This window comes from Monodelphis domestica, chromosome 3, assembly GCF_027887165.1.
Source record: "Monodelphis domestica isolate mMonDom1 chromosome 3, mMonDom1.pri, whole genome shotgun sequence".
Lineage (NCBI taxonomy): Eukaryota > Metazoa > Chordata > Mammalia > Didelphimorphia > Didelphidae > Monodelphis > Monodelphis domestica.
Window position 1 is genome coordinate 402,798,023 of NC_077229.1, and position 13,387 is coordinate 402,811,409.

The 13,387-nt window shown below is 36.6% G+C and overlaps 1 protein-coding gene across 14 annotated transcripts in view; it reads left to right on the forward strand.

Annotated features, from left to right (window-relative positions):
• FHOD3 (formin homology 2 domain containing 3) overlaps window positions 1–13,387 on the forward strand; it is a 719,587-nt gene that overhangs the window by 467,465 nt on the left and 238,735 nt on the right. For all 14 annotated transcript variants that reach the window (XM_007486745.3, XM_007486741.3, XM_007486739.3 and 11 more), the window contains exon 7: window positions 6,787–6,898. In XM_007486745.3, coding sequence (XP_007486807.2) covers window positions 6,787–6,898 — 112 coding nt within the window. The remainder of the gene's footprint in view (window positions 1–6,786; window positions 6,899–13,387) is intronic.

A 13,387-nucleotide genomic window follows, 5' to 3' on the forward strand; every position in this document is an offset into this window, starting at 1 on the left:
CCCAGATCTTCCATGACCCAATGCATTCTGTGAGGTTTTCCTATAGAATTCTTAATATTGTGTAGATATTAGTGGAACCATGAACTAAACAGCCATCATCCCTCTCTTTTTCAGCACATGACTAGTCCATCTTTATTCCCCTGCTATCCCACTCTTTGCTGCCCATTTCTTTTTTTCCTCTCTCTTGCAGTTCTTTTGTTGTTTATTATAACCTGATTGTATTGGTGTTTTGTTTTTTTTTGAATGGACACATTTAAAGGCAATTTTCAAGTCAGACCAAGAAAACCTGCAAAACTGATTAAAATATTTTGATCTTACCAAGAATAATAGAGCAATAACATACAATGTAGGCTTCTCAGAGGTAGGAATAGTTCCATTTTTGTCTTTGTATACTCAGTACTAGCACAGTACCTAGTAAATAGTAGGTACTTAATAGATGCTTGTTGATTGATTGCAAACCAAGTTTTCTTGTCTCATTTTTTTTATGACATTCCTTGAGTTCTATTTAAAGTGCTGCTTTCCTATAATGCTACAGAAATGAAAAAAGATGAAATAACAAGTAATCAGTAAATTGTGTTTTAGTATAATTGCTATCCTAAGGCTTGGGAATTTTTATTTCATTTTGCTGTTGTTTTCATCATAGTTACTGTTGTTTTTTTTTAAAGGTAAGTAGGAAGTAGAAGATTCATTGGTTTAGCAAACAGTGCCTTAATTAACTTTTATAAAATTTAATTGTTATATTTTCCTGAGCAAAGCTAAAAAAATTATGAAAAAAGTATCTTTTTTTTCTGGGTTTTTACACCTCCTCCTAGCTTTGGTGATTACATTGTCTTCAGTCAAAAGATTCAAGGAAAGTATCTTCTCTGTGGATTGCCTAATGAAAAATAGCAAAGCGCACTTTATAAACACTATTCACTCGACCTGCCTTCTGGTTGCAGAATCCTTGATAGCATTTTTGTTGCTTTATTACCTCCTTCTACTTGTTTTCTTCCTCTTCTTCCTCCTTCTGCTCTTACTATTCCCCCCTTGTCTTCATCATGAATAGCAAAAAAGCCTTTTATGATTTACCAAACTTCCAGGCTCAGCCTCTAGTGGAGATTTTGATTAAAGAAATAATTTCCCCAAATTAGTAGATAATGGATACATTTGTAACTTTGAAAGTATGTGATCTTTATTTTCTATGTCAATGGTAATTCAGTGTGCAAAGTGAGGGATGTAGGAAAAGGTAAAAGTATTGAATAAGCAGACCAGACCCTCAAATTTGCCAGAGGGAGAGTAATGAATGTTTCTTATCATGGAGTATAACTCCTCACAGAGCTACTTCTGCTCTTTTTTATTCTTACTGTTTAAAAGAGCCTTCTATCAGTTAGTGGTCTGACTCCTCATTTTCATTTTAATTTAGCTCAATTCTATAGTTGAAAGCATTAAAAAAATATAAATGAGCGCCCATTTTACATGGGAATGTGTTAAAATAATATGATTAGTGTTTCGTAGAATGAGCTTCATTGAAAGGGAGATAGGAAAGCCTTTTCTCCCATAGGCTGGATTTGCCCCTTCACACCATTGAATCTAGCCTGCAGGTATTTTTTATGACAGCATCAAAAACACAACATAGCCTTAAGTGTCTTTGAGGATAATATCCCAACATGCCACAAGATGGGGATATCTTAATATGAGATAATTATGAGAGTAGAAGGCTCTTTTCTTTGCAAAAAGAACTGGGTACTCCCTTTCCCCCTTCCCCCCTCCCCCAGCCCTTATTAAGATACAAAAGCTTTTTATGTTAATAAGAACCTTTTGTTGTTGTTCAGTCGTTTTTCAATCACTTCCAAAACTTCATGACCTTGTTTGGGATTTTCTTGGCAAAGATACTGGGATGGTTTGCCAATTCCTTCTCTGGCTCATTTTCAGATGAGGAAACTGAGGCAAATAGGGTTAAGTGATTTGGGGGACACATAACTAGTAAGTCTTTTGAGGCCAGATTTGAATTCATGAAGATAAAACTTCTGGATTCCAAGCCCAATATTCTCACCACTGCACCGCCTTGCTGCAGTAATAATAGCTGATGTTATTTCAGAATTTTTTAGTTTACAAAGCATTTCCCATGAAAGTACTCATTTATGTGCCAGGCACTATGCCAACATCTGGGGTTATCAGTGCAAGCAAGCAAGATGGCCTCTGCTCTCAAGAGATTTCTTTTCCCAAAAAGGGAAGACTACACTTAAAGGAGAGCTGGAGAGCAGGGAGAGAGGAGACAGAGATAGAGAGCCAGGCATCCTTGGGAGATGAGTTGAAGTGAGCCAAGATGTTAAGCAAAGATCTGGATCCTTGAAGGATAAGAGAAAAGCTCACTTATCAGAGCCCCGAGTGGTTCCTGGTATGGGATTCAAGTTTCTGCTGGGCAAAGAAGTAGAGATGTCCAGTGAATCCAGAATTTGATAAGGGGAGGAAGTGAGGGAGAAACTTTGATCCAGGCGAGATCAAAGCAACAGTCTATCTGACAGAGTCCTGTGGAGAGATGCAACCCTGGCTCACTGGAAAAGACCATTGGTTTGGAATACTCTGATTTCAGACCTCATCTCTATCTTGTGAAAACTGTGCATTTTGAGGCAAAGAGAAGTGACAGGGTTGGCCCCTATAGTCCTCCAAAAGTCTAAATTTTAATTTAGCTCCAAATTTAAGATCCTACAATTCCAAATATTATTAACCCAACTTTATAAATAAGAAAACTGAAATTGGACTGTAGGTGACTTTAGGTGGCAGAACTGATATTCTGATTCTAATTAGGCTCGGTGCCTTAAAAAATAAAACAAAAACTATACCACCCTGCCAACAGTTAGGTGTAATTATCATTTTAAATGAGAAAAAGGAAGGATTTCATGAATATCTATGCTTGTAAAACTTGGGAAGTAATTAAAATACTTATGTAAGTAATAAAATATGGGGATATTTATTCATATAAAATATATGGGATAGTATTTTTGTTCTTTTCTCTCCACCTTCACCCCTAAGAACCATATTAGGAAAGGAGTTTTTGTTATACTGAAGAGAGTGCTAACCTTGGTGTCATAGGATCTGAGTGAAAATGCCAACTTCTTCATTTATTACCCTATGACCTTGAGGATTCACCTCCATCTTTTCATCTGTAAAATGAGGAAGTTGGATGGAGGAGTCTCTGAGGGCGCTTCCCACTCTATATCTGTGATCCCAAGTTAGAACTTTGCAAACATTGAGGGTGCATTTCCACAACCCTAAAAGGTGCTAAAAATTGTGGTGTTTGAAAGTGATAGTTTTCCTCTTCTTGCGATAGGTAACCTTTGTGTCAGAGGCACCTGTAGCATGAAAAGTCTGGATCAACTTCTGGGAGTTTGTTCATTTGACACCACCCTGAGATCTGGGAAATATACCTACTGGACAACCTAGTGCTTCCCCTCCTGCAAAGCTCAAATGACGTGAAATGGATAGTGCTGAGAATAGAGGATAAAATGTTAGGAAAGGGAGAACATGCAGTGACATGCCCTGAACAATTCAAACTTAAATGCCCCTGAAACTGGAGAGATTGGAGTTCAAGAGACGGGAGGGTGACCATGAGATGATAAATCCTGCTGGCCCATGGAGCAAACATTTTACCTTAGAGTAGGGGGGCTTTGGAAGAACCCTTTACTACATAAGCATAATGTAGGTACCTGTCAGGACAAGGCCAGTAGTGACGTTCTGGGAAGCAGCCAGGTAATTTCCCATTAAAGTATTTAAAGGCTTAAAATTCATAATAATAGTATACCCTCTAGAGAGAAAGGGTGGGACCCAGGCCTGGGCTTGCTACTTTTATTTTCCCCAATCATTTACTTGAAACTAATTCCCTGAAGCAAAAAATAAAAAATATATATTTAAATTGCAACTCCCATGACTCCTTATGTTCCTAATCCCCTCAGCCTTATAATTGTTGGTAACAGCTCTAGAGTTGTACTCTATTCCCAGTCAAGTTGCAAAAGAATAAGCTAGGTGTCTCCTATTATAGACACATTATTTTCCTACCCATAACATATCTTTTACCATAATATGGCACATAATTATCATGCAGAATTTCTAAAATTACATTTTTTGTATCTTTTGTTATTCTCTCTTTTGCTTTCTCAGTTTAATGAACTGATTGATATTAATTGGGTTCACAAGACCATAGATCTAGAGCTGGAAAAAATAATCTTTTAATTTTACAGATGAAAAAATGATAGTATCCCCTTAAATTTAAAGTTGTCCAGGGAGAAAGGAACCATAAATAATTCTCAAAGAGATGCCTCTATCAAAAAAACTGATAGAAAATTTAAGTGACTTGCTCAGTTTGACATAGGTAGTAAGTGACAGAGCTGAGATTTGAACTCAAGGCCCATAACTCCATTCTCTTCCTTCTGAATCACACAGCCTTCTGGTTGCACAGGAATGCAGTGTTGAGAAGAGTATTGATGTAGATGAGATCATAGATGCATGGAAATATGAAAGTATGTCAGTTAAGTTTTCTGAGAGAAAAAAGCAAAAGACCACTCTCTCATTCCTGTTTTTCTCTACATAGGCAGAATTGGCTATAGGTAGGTTTTTCCCAACTGGTCAAGCAGTGCTGTGAAATAAAACCCTAAATATCTTTGGTAAGAAAATATTGATTTAGATACCCTTCCCACCTTCCTTTTAGTTTTGTTCCTCTCATCCTTTTTTTTAATAGACTCTTCCACCTTCTCCACTAGAAGAAGTAACATTGAGACTGATGAAATTATAGCTCTAGCAATCAATCAACTTACATTAAGCACTTATAACAAGTAGAAAATGCAAAGAAAAAGTAACAATAATCTCTGTCTTCCAGAAACTTCAATATAAAGTAGTCATCCCTTTCCTTTATACCACTGATTCCCTTTGCTTTGCCTCTCAAGTACATAGTACCCAAATTCTGATCTCTCCCTATGAATATGTGCTATGAACCTCTTTGGCAGCCTAGCAAAGCCTATGAATCTTCTTTTTAAATTGATAAGATAAATATATTGGACTACAAAGGAAACCAATTATATTGAAATGTAATAAAATATTTTTTAAAATCAGTTTCACAAAAAAGGGGAAAAGACCTACTTGCACAAAAATATTTGTAGCAGCATTTTTCGTGGTGGCAAAGAATTGGAAATTAAAGGAATATCCATCAGTCGGGCAATGGCTGAACAAATTGTGGCATAAGATGGTGATGGAATGATGAACAGGATGATTTCAGAAAGAACTGGAAAGACCTCTGTGAACTGATGCAGGGTGAAATAAGTAGAACCAGGAGAACATTGTACACTGTGATAGCAATAATGTGGAATGATCAACTGTGAAAGAGTTAGCTACTCTCAGCAATACAATGATCCATGACAATTTTGAAGGATTTATGACAAAAAAATGCTGTCTACCTCTAGAGAAAGAACTATTAGAGTCAGAATGCAGATCAAAGCATATGATTTTTCACTTTAGATTGTTTGGGTTTTTATTTCATTGTTTTGGTTTTACAGATTTATTATTTTATAAAAATGGACAGTATGGAAATATTTTTTACTTGATTATACATGTATAACCCAAACCAAATTGCTTATCATCTCCAGGAAGAGGGAGGTAAGGAGAAGAGAAGCTATTTGGAATATATAACTTCAGAAAACTTTTGTGGAAAATTGTTATTATGTATAGTTGATAAAATAAACTATCTTTCGAATAAAAATCAGTTTCAGATAACATTTTAATTACACCAAGCACCCCCAAAACTTTCTCCCTTTCCACCATCTTCTAATCTACTTATAAAAACTATTCCCTTATAAATTTCTTTATCCCTCAAGTAGGTATGAGGAAATCTGACTAATTTTCATTAAGGTGTGAATGATCAACAGTCTCCTCTCAGTTAACACTCTTAAGGTTGACAGATAACTGTTAATACATAAGAATTTCTACATAGTAGGAATTCTGAAAATGTAAAAAAAAATGAATCCATAAGGTTTGTTTCACTCATATCATGAAGCAGAGAAACTATTAGAAAATAGCAAGTAAGGAGGACCTTGGAAAAATGAGCCATACAGTGAAGACCTGGGAATGGAAGGGTGATACAGAAAACCCAGTCAAGCAGTCAAATTAAAACTACAACCAAGAAAGGTGTTATTAGTTCAGGGTATGCCATTTATCTTTGCTTTACAAATAAACAGAGCTGGAAGTATCTCCCAGGTAGGAAACAGGTGGCTCAAAATAAAGAAAAGATTTTAAAGTAAGAAGGAAGTAAGGACTTAATTAGCTGAAATAATGCAAATCAACTTCAAGAAGAGATGACATCTTCTATGCAGGAAGCAGGGCTGCCAAATATGATTCAGCTCAGTCTTTTAGATTACCGACAGTGAAGGGTCTACATAGCCTTCTCATTTGGCTAGGGAGGCTGCTTCAGGCAAACCAAGTAAGATAGAATATATGGGTCAGGGGACATGTTCAGGGACCCCAGGACATTGAAACCTTCAAGAAAAAGGAGAGTTTTACAAAATTAAAGCAGGATGACTTAGGACCAAGAAAATATATCTAGAAGTGAGAGAAGCAACAGGATGTGAGCAAGTGTTAATACGTGTGCATGCATGCGTGTGTGTAAGTGTATGAATGTGGGTACACATTTACCCTTGAAACCCCATGAATGAAGCTTCTTTGTTTCATTATTCTGCAACCAACTATGTCTGAGAGGCAAAGCTCCCATCTCAGATCCAAAGGAAATCCTCACTACATAATGAATTTAATTTCTTCTTCTAGTTCCGCCTCGTGGTGAAAACTGCCCTGAAGTTACTGCTGGTGTTTGTGGAATACACTGAGTCAAATGCTCCCCTTTTAATTCAAGCCGTCTCTTCTGTTGATGCAGAAAGAGGTGAGATGTTTTCTTCTTACTAATTGTTTGATTGAGAAACAACATTTTAATGACAGAGACTTGACAAAATATTTCAAGGAACACATTTTTTTTTGAGAGAGGTGTAAGGAGAAATAGTTCATTGCAATCAACCACCATGCCATTTCTTTTCTGTAACTCACTGAAGAGAAGCATTTTCCTCTTCTTTTAGAATAAGGACACTAGAGAGTTTTGAGAAAAATATTATTTAGTAGTATGGCTCACTTCCTCTGTGTCCTAGATCTTATGGGATTGGGGAAAGGAGTCATTGAAAGGAATACCCATATCTATGTGCCCACCAAATATTAGCATTTCAGTATTTAGTGCTGGCAGCATGACAACTTCAGTTGTGTATGTTTGGGCCAATGTTAAAATTCATTTTATTCATAACTTTTGTTTTAAAATGTTCATTTTTAAATATATTTCTCTCTTTCCCTTCTCTGTACAACAAACCATCCCTCAATTAAGTATGAAATAGTGGGGAAATTGTTCAGTAAAAGCAAATAATATAACAGTTGTGCCTGCCATTATGCTGCAATATTTCTTAAAGCTTTCCTTCTTAAGGTTGAGGATCACTGGTCTGATGGTTATGTAATCAGAGATAGTACAATAGGACAGATTGAGGGAGGTCAAGGTCATGTGTGAGGACAGACTTAGGCAAATCAGGCAAAGGTGAAGACTCTGAAAATAGTAAAAAAGCCAGCAGACAGCTAAAGTCCTCGAGGGAGTAGGAGACACCTACAAAGAATGTGAGAACCACTTAGTTAATATGGTTAAAGAGCCAAGGACAGTAGAATAGTTCAGACTGTCTAAAAGTCACCAAACAGCACCAAACAACTCATATTTGTATAAAACTTTTGAGGAGTGCCTTGCTTCTATTGATATAGCACTTCCATCATATTTAGAAAAGCCCATTCCTCACTACTATTAGTTAGGTTGCAACAAGAATTATTGCTTCTATTTTACAGTCAAGGGACTTGGGTTTCAGAAAGCTAAAGTGGCTTACTTACCATCCTACATCATGTAAGAGAAAGAACTGAGGCTCAAACCTCAATCTTTTCAATCCAGATTTGAGACTGCAGCCACTGTACCACACTAGTTCTCTATGATCTCCCTGTCTTCCCTTCAAAGGAGGGGTAATACTATCAAGATTCTTCATGGCAAGATCCTTGTCCCTTATTATTATTATTATTATTATTATTATTGGCTTTGAGCTTTAATACTCTTGTAAATTATCTATATACTAAATCTGTTTAAGTTCTGCCTTATCAAATGTTAATAAAAATGACATTTCTTTAACAATGAAAGTGTATTTATTGTTTATTGTGTGACTCTGGGCAAGTCACCTAATCTTGTTTACCTCAATTTCTAAACTGTAAAATGAACTGGAAAGGAAATAGCAGACCACTCTAGTATCTTTTCCAAGAAAACCCTAAAGGGGCCAGGAAGAATCAAACTTAACTGGCATGACTGGATAACAATACTCACACACACACACACACACACACACACACACACACACACACACACACACACACACAATGTTTCATACCTGAGATTATCAATGTTCTTGCCCTTCTAAACTGCTTGGAAACCATGATCCTAACCTTTGTTAGTTAATGTATTTAATAAGTGAGAGAAGAGATGTGCAAGGCAACTTGTGATGGACAAAGATTGGAATGGAAATTGGGGGACGTGAGTTCTACTTCTAAGAACTCCCTTCTTCTGAGATTTGGAACACATGGTGGCAACATGGTATAGTAGGAAAATCTGAAGACAAAGGACCTGGGTTTGAAGCCCACCTCTGTTGGGAAAAATCATATTTTTTCCATTGTAATAAGAAGGACCTACTTGGAATTCAGTTTCCTTATTTGTAAGATGAAGAAATTGGTCTAGATAGCCTCCAAGGTCCCTTTTAATTCTAGATCCAAGGTTTCATGAGTTTCAGGTGATGGCAGGATAAGTTAGTAGAGCTATCCTGTAGGCAGTTGGAAGTGCAGAACTAGAAAATGGGTTGGTATCAGTTTTATGCCCATACAAGTAATAGTTTAAGTCATGAAAATGGTTTTTGGAGAGATCAGGAGGAGAGGACCACAGAGGCATTGCCATGCCAAATGTATTTATAAAAGCCAGCATGCAAAATGCATCTATAAAGTGCAGCTGCCAAAAGGAGAGAAGACAATCTCAATGCTTTTTTTTTTTTTAAGAAAAAAAAAACCATTAATTTATGGTCAGTTTGAACATTACATGGCCTTGCTTTAGAAGAAAAATGCTTAAAGAGGAACTGTAGGAATACAGGAATTGCTACACTGGATAAAACCCAGGTCCATTAAGCCATGATTTTGTTGCCAGCAGAGTCCTAGAAGGCCTGGTCAACTTGAAAAGTTAGTTGTACCCCAACTTCTTTTAGTGGTTATTTAGTAAACCTAATTGGAATCTATGACCACTTAGGGTAATGAGCATCATACATTCATATGAAGCTTCCTTTGTAAAGTTGAATTTCTTTTATTTGTCCTGAAGTTACCTCAAGTTTCAGCCTAATATTTTTTGAACAAATTCTTGCTACTCAGATAGTATTAGTTTTATGGATTTCTACCATATCCTTTCTCTTAGTGATTGTTTTTCTATATTGAAAGATCCAAATCTTTTTTGACTGTCCTTATACTCACCTATTCTAAGTGTTCTTTTCTGGACTTAATTTTCTTTAAAGAAAGTTGAAGTTAGTTACATGATTTCTTTGATGTAGGCAATTCCCCACATCACTTCTATGCTAGATACAGAACAGCCTCTGGTCTAGAATTTAGAGACTTAGAGAATGACCCAGGATACCTTAGGGTCAGGCAACTTGCCCAGGGTCATGCTGCCAATATGTGGGAGAGGTGGCATTGAATTCGAGTCTTTCTTACTCTCCTGGTTCTCATTACCACAAAAGGTGTTGCAGAAAAGAATTAGAAATAGATTCCAAATGAGTTCAAACAAATGCTTAAATGACAGAGCCCTAAATATTCCTAAGGAAGACAGGAAATCACTGACCTCTATCCACTGTAACCCACTATCTTTTAGTTTCACTACACCTTCTTAAAGAATGTATGTTGCATTTAGAACTATGCCCAAAGGGCTATCAAACTGTGCATATCCTTTGGCTTGGGAATACCACTACTAGGCCTGCACCCTTAAGGGATAAAACAAAAAAGGAAAAGGGTCTAGATGTACAAAAATATTTATAGCAGCTCTTTTTGTGGCAAAAAAAAATGGATATTGAGGGGATGTCCATTAATTAGAGAATGGCTAGATAAACTGTGATATAGGATTGTGATGGAATGCTATTTTGCTCTGAGAAAATGAGAAGGGAGGTGGTTGTAAAAAAACCTGGAAAGACCTATGACAATATGATGGAAAGTAAAAACAACAGAACCAGGAGAACATTGGACAAAGTAATAACAATATTATACTGATCAAGCATGAGAGACTTAACTGATCTTTTCAATATAGATACACAGCAGTTCACCACAAGTTTTAGGATAAAAAAAAATGCTATCCACCTCCAGAGAGAGAACAAATGAACTCTGAATGCAGTCTCATGCATATTTTTTTCACTTTCTTTATTTTTCTTACTGTTATTTTTAAATATGGCTAACATGGAAAGATGGCTAGCGTGACTTTACATATTAATAATTGTGTCATATTACTCGTCTGCTCCACTCAAAAAATTTTGAATTCAAGTAGAGTATCCCCATCACTTCTCCTTTCTCCGCATGCCCATCTGCCTTTCCTTTATACCTTTCAAATTTTAAGTTCAAAGAAAATGTTTAATAGGAAATTTACATGTAATAAAAATAGAGCAAAGCTATTATATTCACTAATATTCCATACTAATATAACTAATACCAATTGTGAGGATAATTATTTTAAATACCTGTTTCCTCAGGATATTTTGAAAAATTAGGTTTAAAATTTTCATTTCTCTGGAAGGAGCAATCACTACTGCTAAAAATTTCAAATAGCTTGTTATAATTTCAGTAGACCAACAAACTTTTCAAATCCGTGGCTTGTAATTGCTCCTTCCACCACCTCACTGCCTACTAACTTCTTTGACTCATAATCTGCCTTTTTTCCACTCCATTCTCCTGGAATTGTTCATTAAGAAGACATCTGTGAATTCCTAATCACCAAATCCAGTGCCCTTTTCTCAGTTCCTATTAATTCTTGATTTCTCTGACACTTGGAATTGTTCATTCACTCATTCTTGAAAGTCTGTCTTCTTTTTTCTATTACCTTGCCCTTTTATACCTCTCTTATTTTTCTGAGCAGTAATTCTCTGCCTTCTTCAGTATTTCCTCTTGCTTCACTCTTCCTATTTCCTAAATTCAAGCATCCCTCAAGATTCTGTCCTCAGTTTTCTTCTTTTCCTCTTTGAATTTTTCTCCTCGGTTTTTTTCTCCAGTCCTGTGACTTCAACTATATCCTTTATCTACCTAAACCTCTCTCCCTATATTTTCATCTGCCTGTAAATGGGACGCATTGCTGGTGTTTCAAATTCAGTATGTCAAAAAACTAAACTCTTTTATCTTGCCCTCGAAACCAGTGTTTCCCTCTGACTTCCTTGTTTTATGTCTTTTCAACATAAATGTTTCAGATAGATGCCTACTGTGTTCAGAATGGTAGTACTACCTTTTTTCTAGTTATCCAAGCTTAGAAGCTCTCCTTTGCTTCCCACATTTACTTGCCAAGTTCTATGTTTCCATTTCTGCTGCCACTAACCTAGCTCAAACTCTTATCAGATCACAGTCAGATTATTTCAGTAGCTTTGAAATTGGTCTCCCAGCCTTCATTCTTTCACCCGTTAATTCATTCTGAGTAGTAACATTCTAAAACTCCCTAGGTGGGCATTCAGGTGCTTCAATAATTTGGCAACACCAGCTATCACTCTTCTTCTAGATTCACTTCTGCCATTGAACTCCATTTTCTTCATCTATAAAATGAGTGAATTAGACTAGATGACCCCATCTATGATTTCTCCAGGTTTATTTCCTACTAAGCTCTTATAAGAATTTTGAAACCTACCCAACTTAGATGATTTACCATTCATCAAGCATGCTTTGCAATTTTTTACCTCCAAACTTTAGCTCATTTTTTTTTCACTTTGACACTGATAAGAGTTTGGACCTGATAAATTCCTTACTGTCCCCTACTTTACAGTGTATGGGGGAGAGGTGGAAGTTTAGAGAGGTTGTTCAAATTGGTAAGTCGCTGTCCTCTTTGCAGAAGGAAGGAGAAATCTCTTGTGGACATTCTAGTCTAGAACTCTGAATGCAACTTACCACGAAAAACACTGATATATGTGGCAGTTCATGTTTATAATTCTATTTTTAAAAAAAAAATTTTAAATTACCTTTCATCTTAGAATCAATACCATACATTGGTTCTAAAGCAGAAGAGTGGTAAGGACTAGGCAATGGGGACTGAGTAACTTGCCTAGGGCCACACAGCTGGGGAGTGTCCAAGGCCACATTTGAACCCAGGGTCTCCCATTTCTAGACTTGGCTTTCTCAATTCACTGAGCCACCTAGCTGTCCTCTCTATAATACTATTAATATAATACTATATTTGGGACAAATTAAATAGAATTTTGTTGACAGCAAGTATGGTATGATTTCTAGGGTGAAAATTCAATTTGGCTGCCAAACACTTGACTTCCAAATGGACTTTTGAGAGCTAACCCCTCTTAATGTTGAGTACTGCTTATATTCTAATGGGATAGATTCTTGACATTCTCAAGAGTTTTATGTTCTCGCTTGCTGTATAACCAACAAAAGTCTCTAAACCTATAATGACTGTAGTAACTACCTCATAGGGTTGTGGGGAGGATCAAAGGAGATAATGTATCTAGTTCAATCTGCTGCTTATATTAATAAACCTGAAACCCCAATTCCCCCCTCTCCTTTGTAACTAGTCAACTAGTTAAAAAAAAGGTTTCCAGCATTCCAGCAAAAGGCCACCCACCTTCCACCTCTTCTTCACCTTTCTAAGTGTAGTCTATAAAGGTTCATTGAGACAAAAATGTCACGATGGCATGGCACACTAAACTGTGAATATTTGAAACCACTAATGACCAATCTCCAGAGGGCCAAACCCTGTTTTTAAATGCTACCATGTGCAGTGGATCCCAATTTAAGCCAATTTAGAGACTTTCCAGGCCTCTATTTCAGGGGATGAGGGCATACCAACATATAATGTCTGAAAGTGGTGGCTTTTAGTAGTGGTATGTTAGACCTAGGGAAGTGAGGAACCATGGGAACTCTGCAACCTACAGGGCCAGTACACTCATTAATATGCTATTTTCTATTAGTTTTCAAAAGCACATGAGGTAGGAAAGCTATCTAGATGATTTTAGCACCTACCTCAGGCAGAAATTGAAGTTGAAAAGAAGAGAGCATAAAAGAATAAGGAAAGAGTGGCAGAAACTGGAAG